The 15577-nt window shown below is 34.6% G+C and overlaps 1 protein-coding gene and 1 non-coding gene across 3 annotated transcripts in view; one reads left to right on the forward strand and one right to left on the reverse strand.

Annotated features, from left to right (window-relative positions):
• Window positions 1-15577, reverse strand: part of LOC118197295 (uncharacterized) — a 307554-nt gene that overhangs the window by 99836 nt on the left and 192141 nt on the right. For both annotated transcript variants that reach the window (XM_085806934.1, XM_085806935.1), the window contains exons 8-14: window positions 10883-10951; window positions 10650-10748; window positions 10333-10386; window positions 10085-10138; window positions 7464-7508; window positions 3813-3872; window positions 2382-2432 (exon numbers count right to left, since the gene is read on the reverse strand). In XM_085806934.1, coding sequence (XP_085663060.1) covers window positions 2382-2432; window positions 3813-3872; window positions 7464-7508; window positions 10085-10138; window positions 10333-10386; window positions 10650-10748; window positions 10883-10951 — 432 coding nt within the window. The remainder of the gene's footprint in view (window positions 1-2381; window positions 2433-3812; window positions 3873-7463; window positions 7509-10084; window positions 10139-10332; window positions 10387-10649; window positions 10749-10882; window positions 10952-15577) is intronic.
• On the forward strand, window positions 12666-12739 carry TRNAN-GUU (transfer RNA asparagine (anticodon GUU)). The gene has a single exon. It is a non-coding gene; the product is annotated as a tRNA-Asn (tRNA).

Raw genomic sequence — 15577 nt, forward strand, 5'->3', positions numbered from 1 at the left:
AGCGGTCGATGCCACTTCAGCAGCAAGGTAATTTTTAACTCTCAGATGATTCTCGGAGGGAAATAGCGAGATGAACGTGCCCTCCCAAGAGCGTGCCAGACATGCTCTGTAGAGTTAACGTCAGAAGACCTGGCTAGCCAATTCAGGCAGCAATTATACTCACCTTGCAGGTAAACGTCGACCAGCTGAGTCTTAAGTGGACGAAAGTTGTCGTCCATCAACTGGAGTCCAGGACAAAATGTGCCCCTTAAAATTCGAACATAGGGTTCTAAAATCTCGTCTCTATGTCTGATAGAAATCACGTAGTCTTTGTCAAACTCATGCAGGGGTGTGAGGCGGTCCGGCGTAAGGCCCGCTCAGATCATTACACCCCAACCAAGATAACGATACTCTTTTTCTGAAGAGGTTTGGTTGGTTTCGTGATCCAAGCTCTCCAGTTACAGATACGTCGAGTATCAGTGGCCAAGATGAATCTCGACATATCTCTAAAATGCATGGTGCTCCACTGAAGTCTTGTCTAAGGAGCATGTTGTCTGCACTATGATAAACGTGCTTCCTTATGTGCTGCAGGGAGCGGTACGCAAACAGCAGGTCTTCTCGCTTACAGCCCTATCTCAAGAAGCTTCAGGCAAACGTAAACCATAAAACTCGGTTTTCTCGTAGTAGCATACGGCGCACGTGAGAGCTGGGAAGCTGCAGCAGTACTGTGTCGCCTCGGTGAAAATACGAGTTAACAATCCTTCCTCATTCGTTGCTGTGGATCTCAACATACCTGATCCAGGTCTTATCGATATGGATCCAGTGTCCTGAAACTTTTTCCACAAATTATATTTAGAATGAACCTTATTCTGAGCTCTGTAGCCGGTTGCGATTGCGATTGGCCTGCCTCCAATCTGCTGACAATTTTCCATCTTATTTCTTCATCCATACTTTCGTGGTTACTCATTGTAACTGATACCTTTTAAAATTTATACAACTCTTGTGAGAAATACAACGAATGTCGTAAAGTAGTGCGAGCACACAAATCGCCGCAAATCCCTAGTGCGCTTATATCTTGTCCACAATCATAGCTCCGCAGACACGCTCGTGTAAACACTTGCATAATTCTCCGGCCTAATTAATACCTTAAGTTCAATGCTTTTAGCAAAAATATGCACAATTTGCAAATTAACGAAATTTTGCACAGGAGTGTATTTTAACAAATACTGATAAATCATTAATTAAAATAGCTATAGTAATTTATATATTATAGGAATAAGACACTCTCATGCAAAAGATTAATTTAATAAACAATGCGGCTAGCTCAGATTCTTTAATTTTCCCTTTCACTGTACGATTTCTAATTACGTAGAACTGTTACATATTCTTTAAATTACATTAATTAGGATTAACGTTTAAAGAAATCAGAGAAAAACCTTCAAATAAAGTAAGTTAATATAATTTATGTAGTTAAATAATAATATATAAATAAAAATTTTAAATTAAATTTACATGCAAATTAATTTATATATTTTAGAAATAAGATACTCTCATGCAGAAGATTAATTTAATAGACAATGCGGCTAGCTCAGATTCTTTAATTTTTCCTTTCATTGTACGATTTCTCATTACATAAAACTGTTACATATTATTTAAATTACATTAATGAGGATCAAAGTTTAAAGAAATCAGAGAAAACCCTCAAAAGCGTCTTCATTTACTCGGTCAACAGTAAAAAACATGGAAGCAGCGAAATCTATATACTGTCCTATATATACGCATTAATTCCTATATATACGCAAGTATTATATACGCATTAAACCTATATAAAGCACATGTAGCTTTATGTCATATACTACTAAAATTTAAAAGATTAAAAAATGTCTCTTGATTAAAGATAGTGTTGAAAGGCATTTAAATCTTTTAATCTTATATTTCAAACTTGTTATACAGCTAAAAATATTTATTAATGATCATAAAGCACGGAGCTTAGCACGTTCTTTTCTTCACGTTCAGAATAAATCTTTTTATTTAGTGCCTTACTAGCAGGTCTAAAACGTGATCTCATTTCATGGCGCTAGATCGTGACAAAAAATGAATTACAGTACGCAAGGCTGTCGTATTCATATATATTACGTTGGTTGTAAACAAAAATTTGAGGCACGCTAAACATTTGAAAATTTACTATCCAGTTCACACTGTTATTCTTATCGTTAACTAAATTGACGAAATTAAATTCCTCATTTTTTAAAAACTTCTCACAATGTTATTCGTACGACTACCAGTGGTTTATCAGAACAAGTAATCAGTACTGAATTGCAAGATTTTCAAATGTTTTAAGTGTAATTTTTAAACAAAGTTCATCCTTAGAAAAATTTAAATGAATACAGAACTAAGCTTACCTTAGGTCCGGGTAATCCAGGCACTCCAGGAGGTCCGATAATGCCTCCTCCCTGTTAGATATATAAAATGTTAATAGATGTGAATGCACTTTTGGGACAATTAATAAGAAGAAAATGATACATGACTATATGTAGTAATAGTAATACTGTTATAAAGGAAACCTGAAGGAAACTTCCATGGAGGAAGTTTTATTACATGCTGTGGAAAATATAAGCCTTTCAATCTCAGCTTGAAAAATTACATTGAAACATATATATGTTAATATATACTAAACTAGTGGAGAAATATTGCAAAATTTCATACAGAAAATAATATGTGTAAATATACATAAATAACAAAAACAATAAATTGGTAAACTAAAAGTGAGGTCACTTGAGCAAAACGTTACGGAAAAGCAATTCGAAAACAGTTATACGAAACTGAATTAGCGAGCAAAAAAGAAATGAAACGCTTTTGATGGACTTAAAATTTATACAACTTCAAAAATCTCAAAAACACTTTTATATTTTATATGCACAATGTCCATAGAAATTCTTCTGTGGTCATTTTATTCGCAACCGTTGGTCACATAGCTCCAGTTACAAAAATGCTTTCAATAAGGAAAATATTCATGTTACGGCGTTTTTAAGCTCAAAAATCAATTTTGTAACAATTCTGAAATCTCACTTTTTATTTGATTCTCAGTCTCTAGAATTATATTTAGTGAAGATTATACTCATTCTAAAAATTAAAATGTTTGTTTCCTGTACGACAAAAATTGCCGGAGAAAATTCAAATTAGAGATCATGTCATACACATATTGAAGAGAGAGCTATTTAAATTTATAAATAATTGAAAATGAAACATCACTTTAGAAAAATAATATCAATAAAGTGACAAAACTTATTAACATCAGGGCTATGCAGAGTATCGTGAATCGTTTTGATCAATATAAATTGTTCCAAAAGAGAGAAATTATTCGCAGAATTTTATACAGTTCGTTTTTTTGAAAACAATGGCATATTTCAGTATAACTGATTCGTAAATCATTTGTCTAAATAAAAAGCAAAGAATAGCTTTCTTCTCCTTTTTTCATGATCCCAAAGTAATGAAACTGCTTGCGAATGTTATTAACAAATTTTTAACATTAAAACCTTGATCAGTTTTAGTCTTAATTTTTGTTTTTATTTTTTTATGCATACAAACTTTTATTTAATATAATTACTGTGATCAGACAGGCCGTATAAAGATTAGATTTGCAGTTTTAAGAAATGAATTTTAAATTTTAAAATGAGAAAATTTGAATATTTGGGTCATTTTTGTTACTTAATATAACAGTAGCGCATTTTATTTACAGAATCTCCATAGCTATAAGATAAAGAAATAAAGGCTTAATATATTTATTTTTGCATATGTTTCATTGCATAAGTTTACAAAAAATTGTTTCTTACCGACACATTTTCACCTGGAAGCCCTGGAGGACCTCGCACACCTACGAGACCAGGTGGTCCCTGAAACGAAGGCAAATAATGTTTATTTCAATTTATTTGTAAAAGAGAATAGCTAAAATAAGAGTTGTTTTCAGATGCCTGTGAATTTGAAAATAAATTCCTTAATTGTGAATCTGTATGTACTTACATAATTTAATAACTTGCTTTCATACTAATATTGATTCACAGTCATAGTTACTTACGTATGTATGATAACAGTGAGTCTATTTAGAACATGGCGTTATTTAAATCTTGTCTGCAGTTTAGAACCTGATTTCTTTGCATCCTATAGCATTCGTTCTTTCTGTCATATTTATCGCACATAGCGTTCCTAAATACAAAGTATCATTCCTTTTTATAAAAATTTAATCTTACTGAATCATTTATATTCAGCAGTGTCTTATTCTAGGAAATATATAAAGAAATAAGGTAAAATGTTCTGAAGGCTGAAATGTTATATCGTTGAAAAATCATTAATATACAGTTACTTATGGATAGACTTATATAAATTCACTTTGCTTGCTTCGGCTAAAAATTAAAACGGAAAAGGTTTATGGCATTAGTATAAACAGTTTTATTGTTCATGGTTTTAACATTAGCAAAAGCCAGTTTATTCTTGACTTAATAAATTTCACAATGCTATAATATGTGATACAAACCAGTAAAAATGAGCTAACTTTGCCAGACTCTTGTATAATTTTAAGAAACAGTAAGTATTATTACAGCCTTTTACATACGGTATGCAACAGAGTTGTTTTAAATTAGCTGAAACAAACAGTAGGATTGAAATGTTAAGATCAATAAACAGCAGAAAAATAATAACGAGCAAACCTAGGCTGAACGTTTAATTCGAAATCATGGAAACGTTTGTAGCATTCTACAGACATACGGAGCAACCCTTTCTTCTTGATGTCTGTCTCGTTAAATATCTCAAGCGCTCTCTGTGGCGATTTTGTTATGTCAGGGAGACACGAAACAGATTTTGGTTTTGTAGTCAACAAGCGTTAGGCTTAAATGAGTGATTGTGAATAGCGCTAGGCAGGAAAGTTCGCGGATATATAAAAGTTAGAGAAGAAATGGCTTCGTGGAGAGAGAGTTGTGGACTGAAATCTCCAGGGCACGACCTTGTCAGTCAGTACCCATTAAGAGAAAGCGCAGAGTAACTTTAATTGGCTCCAAGGCGTCGGCCTCATTGTTGTTTGCTGCCATCCATCCATCACGAACTGAAGGGGAAAAATCTTTGCTCACAAAATGCCTCTTGGGTAAACCATTCTGTAAGCAATCCAAAAACCATTCACTTAAGCGTGTTTGTTTCGATTATATTTCACTGATTCTATTTCTCTTACACTTTAAATAATGATTGCACTCATCTGAGCTAACGAAATATTAAATGAATATCATATTTCTCTCAGTACATTACTGCTCAGTTTTACTTATAATTTGCTATTCATTCATACATTTGTTATGACCACTGAACTGGAAGTTACTGAATCATGATAAACTATAGGGATCAGAATTATCTCTTTATTTCATTCTTTATTCAACTGCAATTTATTTCTGCTGTAATACTATTTCAATTGAAGAAAATTTCTTTCCTAGAATCCCCAATTTATCTCTTGTAATAAATTATTATCCTCAATTTATTTGTTATCTGAAATTTGCTATCAGACAATCAAGAATTAAACGACCACTCACAGATCGCTGTAATTCAGTTAAAATAAAATGAATATCATACGTCATAAGGATTCGAGAACCATTCTTTATATCTCATTTGAGAATCTGCTTAGCCGTAGGTTGCAGGTAAAATGCAGGTTGATGTGTTTCATGTTCGTATATTCGCGTATCAATGCATATCGCTAAAAATTAGAATGGGTAATGACGACTTACGCCAGCAGCCCTTTGGGGGTGCGTACACTAGCTTAACATTCTTCTATGATAGTAGCTGCTCTGGGAGCACAGACGCGGTTCCTACTGCCAGAAGGGGCAGACCATGCTATCCCGCACGGTCGTGGCTTAGACCATTCGAGTGGGCTACCGCGACGTCCAGAAACACAGTGTCTATAGTTTTTGCCTCCCCTTTGGTGGTTTCCGAGAACCGAGGTGAAGAACAAACGCCCGGTGACCCGGTTTAGCCTTGGGGGGCTAAAGAGAAAGTTCTTTTAAAAAGTCTGCGCTGCGGGATTGGGCTCTTGAGGCCTCTCGCCTAGCAAGTGAATTTTTTCTAATTCTTCTTTGGAGAGCTATTTCTGTAGACAATGACCGGCCGATCTGCCTAATACAGGGGTTGTTCACAGGGTGTCGCCTTCATTGCATTCAGTTGCAAGAAAAATAATAGAAAATTTGATTGATTACGCTAGCAGAAAGCTTTTCCAAGAACAATGATGATTTCAATTGACAGCAAGTGGGGGCCAAAGGCGAACTTCTGCTTCGAATGTCACATACTAAGCACAGGAGGTCCAGCAGTGTCTATTCAAGTTACCAGAAGGCTATTGCACGATACTTGGTTATGAACCAGCCAATCAGCGACAGATGTTTCAAAGACTATCAAAGTGCACATCCAGATAGCAGTAGAAGACTATCCTCTTCGGTGAACAGTCTCTATTTTATTCAGAAAAAGCGACCTTCTCAGAAAGAGCTTAGTCTGGAAACGCCATCAACAAGTTCAGAACGGATGTCATATCAACTCTGCTTTAGGAATAAGGGTGTCATGCGGCTGCGGCGTAATGTATGGTAGAAGGAATCTCTCAAATCTTCCTCTCAGTAATCGACTATTTAACGTTGCGTTGATCTGGTCGAAGCTTATAGTATAACAATTTCTACAAGATATCCTAGGATCAATTTCCTGACACGAGAAAACTTGAATAAGTGAACCTGATTGTTACCTTGGCCTGCTACATTTACGGGCCTTTTTTTCCATTGGACACATTTGAAGGCTTTTGCAAAGGGAAAATCCCCTCGTAATGCTTTATGTACTCAAGAGCTTGCAGCGGGGTAAAGAACTTTACAGAAAATTATTAATGGGCATGTCAATTAATCAGTGCGCATATCAAGGAATGTAAGGGCGCGTATTTTAGCGGTTGGATGTTATATCCTAGAAGAAATAAATCGAGATGATATATATTTTTTTTTGATTTTGGATGATTTTTCCATGACTAACATGTTTATTGATCCTGTGAATTTCAAATTTCTGCGAACTTTTTTTTTCACTCAATTGTTTTCATTTCAATGCTCACCAGCGTATTTAAACTGTGTACCATTTGATGCTTCCCCTAAACGAATCGTGAACGATAAAGTGGAGAGAGACATCAATTAGTTTTGACATCAGTGAGAATTAATTTCTACCTTTTTTTAGACGTCGTAATGCTAACATACTATTTTAGGACACTTAACCTTGACCAAGCAGACGACATAATTATCCTTATTTTGTTTTATTTAAAACAACACTTTTTCATAATATATATAACAACAAAGGAAAAAACTGCAACAGATGTAAACATGCAATTTGATATTTGTGTTTTCTTTAAGACATGATAAAAAAAAAAGATCTGCTAGTTGCATAAAGGGCTATTAATACTTTTACTCGAAGCGAGACTAATGAGTAAGAAACCTTACCGGTCTTCCAGGTTCTCCTCTGTCGCCTTTGTCTCCTTTCACTCCCTAAGATCAAATTAGGAACATTGATAAAAATCATTGAATAAGTGTTCCGCTGAAACATAGTTACGTTTCTTACATAAGATCTTCAAAAAGAAATGAAAATAAAAACTATACTTATTTTTTCTTCAGTGCTGCGAAGATTATCGGAAATTTCAATGAAAGTATTTTCATCCATTTTCGGTGCAAACGAACTAAACGCAATGAAAGAATTAATGTTGGATGAATCAAAACGTAAAGCTGTAAGAGATATCGCCTATAACAATGATTTCACGAGAACGCTGTTTTATGATAATTCGCTAGGTCTAATCCTATAGCTAATCCTTCGCTAGTCTTAATTCATTGATTAGTACAGTAAAATAAGTAGTTTGCTAGAGCTATTTTATAATGCTGAACGTAAATTTGAAAGTTTAACTAAGAACTGAAACAAATTTTGTTGCCATTGCCATTATTAAAAATTGTAAGTTTTTACTTCAAATTTTAAATTTTTTTATGTGTTAGCTATTAATTCATTAGTTTATTTAACTATAATTAATCTTACATTCGACGCGGAATCATTTATCTTTATATAGAAAGTTTTGAAAGATCTCGGTAGTTTCCATTTTAAGCAGTTATAATGATATTGGCATAGTATTTATGCTAATAGCTTTCCGCAAAACAATCATCCAGTTAACCATCATTTGAGAAAATCATAAGGAGAGTTCTTTCAAATAAAACTAGTTGCTAATAGTAACAGAGATTTTAATGTCTTTGTTCAGACACATGCCGAGGATTAGGAGACTGAGGCACTTGCCCAGAACAAAAAAAAAAAAAAAAAAAAAAAAAAAAAAAACTGGAGAGGCTACCAAGTTAAAATATCATAAATTAAATATTAGTGGAAACTACACACAGGAATTGTTGTGCTGAAAAACGCCCTGGCTATTCTAACGATGAAAAACGGCCAATGGGGCTTCTTGTTAGAATGATGTACCATCAGGGATAAAAATACACTTAGGAGTATTTGGATAATCGGAATTTTGAAATTTGATTCTGGTTTTAAAATCTGTCGGCACGATTCCGCACATGATAGCACTCAGAGTTGAAGAACAGAAGGGAAAAATCTGAAGAAGTCTCATAATAGGTTTCAACCAATCATCAATTGAATGCAGTCCCTTTAAAATTGATTTTATCAGTATAGTAGATGATTTTTGTTTTTAATAAGTGATGGCTTTAGTCTACAAAATACCGTAAATAAAGATAACTCTGTTTTAAATTATTGTTTCGTCCTAAGAGTTATGTTTCTTCTTGACAGAAACTGCTGAAAATTTTGTTTCATCCTAAGAGAAATTGTTATTTAAATTAATACTTAAGCGAAACTATACTCAACCACGAAGTGCAAAAGTTTATGTTTATGGACTGACTGTTAATGTTTAGCATTTAACATATTTTTAACATTTCAGAAAACAATTGCAGTTGCAATTTAACTACTGCATTACTACTTTTTCTTAAAAGAACAGGTTTAGAGAAACTCAAACTTGACATATTGCTATGCTCTGTAATAAATTAATTCTTGAAAATCAGAAAAATACTGTGAGGGACTAATAAGTTAACATAATTTAAAGGCCGAAGATTATCTCCATTACAGCCTTTCACTTATACCATAAAATATACTTCATGCTTTAATATACTCTATAAACACAGCAGATGACTTTGCTTAAACGTATTATACAACACGCCCATGAAAGAAGAATAAAAATTCATGTTGTATTAACAAGAAAGCTATACAAAATAATAACGTAAATCAGAATAAACAAACTTTTGTTTTTAAAATACATGATAATCGGGAATTGTTTTCTGCTCCGTTGAAATATGATACGATTGATGCAAGTTTAGCGATTCGGAGAATGTGTGATTAAGTAATAGGCTCACTTAGCTGAATAAGGAGATGTCACCTTTTTCTTTTTTAAGCAGAATCTTTGATAGTCCATTTTATCGGACCAATGTATCTAATCAGATGCTTCAAGAAATGTTAGTTTAAGCCTTTGCGAACATTGGAAGACTAATTGGATAGCCAACACCGTCTTTCCGAAAAATGATAACCTAAATACCTTCTGTAGAACTTGCATCAGAGATTATAATTCCAGGAAGCTGAATTTGCAAGCTTCCTCCTACTGAGGTCACATCTTTATTACAAGTTTTGTTGCATGATAATGTCGTATAGGAAACAGAGTTTTTTATTATCATACTCTCCAAACTTTACAATTGTTTTGTTTTCAAACAAAACGTCGGTTGTTAACTGTCATAGTTTTCTTACTAAGGCAAGATGAAGTTGCGTTGTTCCTTTACGCAGATAGTAAATTTAAGGTAAGCATTAATGTACTCATAAATTTTGAACACTGAAGCAGCCTAGCAAGTGATGCAGTTAGTCATAGACATGTTAAAAATTGATACAGAAAAGTACCTATGAAACATTACAAATGTATAGAAATATGAACATTATCTTTACATATGTAAAACTTTGTACATATTTTAATCCAGTTAGAAAGCAATACGTAAAGCACCTCATGAGCTTATTTGAAAAATGGTGCTTACTGAAAACTCACAGGTTTTCCTGTTAGTCCTGGAGGTCCAGTATCTCCTTTCTCTCCGGGTGTACCCTGAAATTAAAATTGCTTCAGTTATAAAACATAGTTTGAAACCATAGAATTATTGTATATAAGTTAATAAAATAATGAAAACTTTGCATAAATGAACACTTGAAAACACAGATGCATTAGAATTAAATATTTCTGAGCTCTTATTCGGAAATATTAACCTGCAATATCGTGAGATCATAAATTTAGTGACTTACTTCAGGTCCAGATGGACCCAGAGGTCCAGGAGAACCAACAGCTCCTGGTCTACCCTACAAAAAAATGAAGAAAGAATAAGTATGACTAAATTAAATATGACAGCATGTTAAGCAGGGAAAAAAAAGAAATTACGGATACTGATTCTTGAACGATATTGGGAACAATGGGTTTGTTTTCAGCTAACTAGTAATATAACTTTATGCCTGTCCGTATTAAACTAACATACATTTTAAGTGAACAAAGCATCAAAAAAGAAGTATTACTTAAATTTAGGCACTCGCAACACACTGCTAAGTACATCAGCACGTCTACTTACTGCCAAACCTGCGGGCCCAGGTTCACCGCGAGCACCCGGTATTCCTGGCCAACCTTGAGGTCCCCGTTCACCTGGAGGTCCTGGACGACCTGGTGGACCCTAGTAGAAGTGAGAAACTAGTTTTAAGTATGACGAGTATCCTTTAGTTAAGTAAAGATAGAATATTAATTTAATTAAAATCGTTTGAAAATCAGCACAATTACTTTAATTAATTCATTTTAAAGCACAGTTACCTGTTTTCCATCGATTCCAGGAGGACCGGCAGGACATATAGGACAAACAGTAGTGTTCCGTTTCTTTACCTGAAACACAGAAGATTTTCCTCACTTACTATGAAATATAGTTTGTTGGTGTGCATTCTGTTGCTTGCTTATGCAAGCATAAATACATAGGTATCATTTAAAATATTTTTACTTGCATGCTAACTTTTACAATGAAAATTAAAGTAACTAATTTAAGTTATTATTGTTACTTATTGAAAAATTATTGAAATTAGTCTGCACAAAAGCATCATTAACCATAAATCATCATGTTTGTCAGCTGATTAATTTTAAGGCATTCCACTCATGCTCAATCGGATTCAAGTCCGATGAGTAAGTTGGCCAATTCATTCAAGTTACATTTTCTGTTTTCACGTATTCTGACACCAGACGTGTTCCATGCTGACGAGCACTGTTGTCTGTTAGCAAAAATCTGGACCAACAGGAATCTTAACGGGTATCAAGGCGTCCTCCGCATACCTGCAACTGGACAGAAAACCTCCATAAAACTTATGCATTTCAGTGAGGTCATATTTGATGATTTCATCCCAAACTGTAAAACTGCTTTCGTGGAAACAGGACTTGGGTGGGGGGGAAGGAAAGGCACGTTGCGTGTTCCTCTCTCCCTATAGATCAAAACATGTCTAGTTAAAAGCACGTGTACGTCACAACATAGTTCAGGCTATATATGGAGTCGTCACAAGTTTGTTCATGGACCCATTGCTCTTGGCTCTATCGAATCTATTACAGCAGCATCGCTTTAAACGAGCATCTTTGGAAATTGAAAGGAATAGGACACAAACGATTAGTTTTCTCGAGTGAGTCTCACGTTTTTGAAGCTTGAAATTGATTAGAGTTTCTGAGGCAGCCTGAAGAATTAAAGTGAACATTCTTATAGTCGCTTTACAATTTCTTAGAGTGAGCAGTAATGAAAAAAATTTTCTTATGCAGTTGTTGTTCTTAGATATCCTTTACCAGGCTCTCAACTAACTGATTTACGGCTTATCAAGATGCTCCTGGCACTCGAAAGAACACTTTGAAGGATATTTAAATCTCGGGAGACTTCTATTTGTATTTGTCCACGCTCTCGAGACTATTACTAAAGCCCCACTTTTGCCCTTCATTTAAATTACACTTTTAATTCATCACTAATGAATATTTGGTTCATACACTTATAAATCATTTGGCTATTTAAATGCTAAATTAAAAGCCGGTCCATTTCAAAACACATAAGCATCTTCTCCCTTAGGTAGGGAGCCCTCGTGAGCTTCGCCAGACTTAGCCTAACTTACCTAAATTCAAAGACTGTTAAATTTTCATCTGTTAACATTTGGAAATCAGAAACCATCTCGTAAATTTTTTTATACCTTCATTTTACTCGGGAAGGTATAATTTATCATTTATTCACTGAAAAAACAGTTCTTTTCCAGTTTTTTTACGCTATGATTTCGTAACCTTATAAGGTATTTCTCCCACTTTCCTAGCGTCCTTAGTGGTGTAGTGGTTCTGCAGGCTGGGCCGGTACTCCAGAGGTCCGTGGTTCGATTCCCGGCGAAGGCGGTTGCTAATTTTTCATCTCTCTGGCTTCCAAAAATATCCTAATGTCTCTACAGTGGCGCCTGAACTAAAAGGGTTGTGGATGATGATTCTCCACACCCAGGATTTGGTGACTAGGTCCACTAAAACCCTAGTCGCCCTTTAAAAAGGGCCCTTTAAAAAGGGGAGTATATAAGGTATTTCTCCCACTTTCCTAGCGTCCTTCGTGGTGTAGTGGTTCTGCACGCTGGGCTGTTATTCCAGAGGTCCGTGGTTCGATTCCCGGCGAAGGTGGTTGCTAATTTTTCATATCTATGGCTTCCAAAAAAATCCTAATGTCTCTACAACCTTTCTTTTTAACTTTGTACAGCGATCAGAATTTTTTGAAGCCGAGAAACATGAAGAAACAAAGATGCTATCGCCGAGATCCGGTCCTTCTGATTGCTAGCGTTACGTACTTTCGGTTACATTACGAGGGCGCGCAGTGTGGAAGGAGAAAATTGCTTGGAACTCTCTTCATACTTTGTTGCTATATTAAACTTTTAAGCAAAATTTTCACGTTTCTCAAGAATATGTTCTCGTATTTTCCAAAACGGCAGGAGACAATTTTCTATTACGTTTGTTTGTTTCATACAAAATCGAAAACGAACAAGAACTATTTGACAAAGGAAAGGGATGCCTTCGTGGAGGATTTTTCTAAGCAAAAAAGGGTAGTATTCACGTTTCTTGCGGGGAAAACGACGGAACCACCAAGGCAGACCACACATTCACTGCCATTCGATGCTTGACTTTATTAAGCTCGTAGATTTAGGCATACTTAATTTTTTTTTATTGCAGGGCTTTATGTGAAATTATTTTTATCGTAGCGTTAAACTTAACAAATACGCACATAAAACTTTAAGTTAATCTGCTTAAAGCGACTGTTAGGTTCAACCTATTATGATTTATCATCCGATGCCTTATATAAGTTTGAACTTTGTATAAAGATAAAAGTAATAATAATGAGTTGAAAATTATATAAAATATGTGATAATGATTTTTGTTCCATTTTAAATATAAAATTATTAATAGTTAGTTAAATCTTTGATTTGATTTGATTAATTGATTAAATAGGTTGTGCAAGTGCAAAATAATATAGTGCTTTTTTATTGATTTGAAGGCTGCTATTTAAAAACGGTGCTTTAGGATAAGTTTGAGAATTGAAAATTAACTAGCATCGTTTATTTTTTAATATTTCTAAAATTTCATACCTAAGTTTCATCCTTCTTAGCCGTTTACTTGAGGCAAATGTCTCACCTGCCTTACCCTTGTCCCGGTTGTGCACAGGCCCAAAACTGGACAAGGAGACAGACCTCCTATTTCGTGAACTGTTGTTATGGAAATATTATACAATATTTCGAGAGAAATCCTATGTTTCTACTAAATACGTTTTCAGATATGCCGTTACCGCAGCAGGTTTTGACTTTTAAATCTTGTTTATTAGGAACTTGAAAAATTCTTCTTTTAAATCTTCTTCCCAGTTATTTACGAAGTTTTATCATTTCCAGTTATCAACGAAAGTGCGCAGCTTTACTATCATTTACAATTGTGAAACAAGCGGAATAAAATAAATTAAGAAAGTTTATTCTGTACGCACAGAAAAATTGAATGAAAAAGGATTTATAGGTTATTATAGGTTACTCTGAATCTTCTTTATTTATAGTAGATAGCAGCTGTACACAAACCAGTCCATATATTTTAGCCATGTTTAGTTTTTTAAGACCCTCATTTTTCAAAGAAATCTTCCAGATTTTTTTAGGGTATAAAAGGAATTATTTGAAAATAAATTTCTCTGTTATTTTTTGGCTGTATGCTAATCTCCTTATTCTATATTAGTTTTAAATTTTTACCTTGAAATCTTGCCTAAAATCAAACGGCGAATCCTAGGTGTGCCCAGACCGGGCTCACCGACAATCTAGGACAACTGAGAGTCTCTATTCTTTGTTTCTCCGCATCTCATCTGTCAGTTCATTGACAAAAATGCTCGCTTCAGCACTCATTTCGATGCTCTATTCAATCAGTGTGCCCTCTTCGGGCACACCCATAGAAATAAACGATAAGTGCTATCTTCACAAAATTTTACTTGTGTACTCCTCTAAGCCTAATTAGACTGCCTACCTTTTTTTTTTTTTTTCATCAAAACTCCGACTTTGAAAGGTAGCGTGCCGGAAAAGGTTAATGGAATCAATGAAAAAAGTGCAGCGGCCTCGCCAGTACTCGAAACCTGGACCTCTCGAATATACATAAAATATGCTTCAAATTACACAACGAAGGCATGAAGACGGGGGGGGGGAGAAAATACCTTATATACTCCCCATTTGGGATTAGGGGACCCAATCGCTAAATTCTGGGGGTGATAAATTATCGTCCGCCATCTTTTAGTTTGGACACCACTTGTAGAGTCATTAGGTTTTTTTGAAGTAAGAGATGTGAAAAATGTGCACTGCCCTCGCCAGAATTCGAACCCTGGACCTCTTGAATAAGCGCAGAGTATGCTTCTAATTATACCACCAAGGCATCAGGTAAAAAAGGTAGAAAATACCTAGCATATTTACAAGCAACAATGATCACCAGCTACGATGAAATTCAAAATTAGTAATGCTTGAGAGAACTCTAGTTTTTTAAGAATGAAAACATGTTATTTTGAGAAGAAAATAAAATTAAACTCACATCTGCTCTGGCAATGACTCTATAAAGCTACACTCTTGAGCCATCTTTGAAATGAAGATGCGTTTCTATCATAAAGATGTAATAAAATTGCTGTGTGAAACTGAGAACGGAGAGAAATCCCGTAAAATTTTAAGCATTGCTTATTTAATTTTATTTTAAGGATGAGGCATTCGATATCTCGAAATCCAAAGCTCTTGGAAAAGATTAGAGATTCTAAAATTTGAATCTTCGCACATTTTGCGTGTTTCGGATTTTTCGAATATTAACTTTAAAAATGCTTAAAACGTCGGAAAGGATAATTTGTTTCAAGGTCAGTACACAAACAATATTGTATCTTTGATTTAACAGGCATCTGTTAGAAGCATTCATGAAATAATGAACACTCTTCCTGCAGTTTTAAAAGATCACCAGTATCAGCTTGTG

The sequence above is a fragment of the Stegodyphus dumicola genome, chromosome X1 (genome assembly GCF_044657685.1).
Source record: "Stegodyphus dumicola isolate Sdum_Otavi_A_Nest chromosome X1, ASM4465768v1".
In the NCBI taxonomy this organism is placed as follows: domain Eukaryota; kingdom Metazoa; phylum Arthropoda; class Arachnida; order Araneae; family Eresidae; genus Stegodyphus; species Stegodyphus dumicola.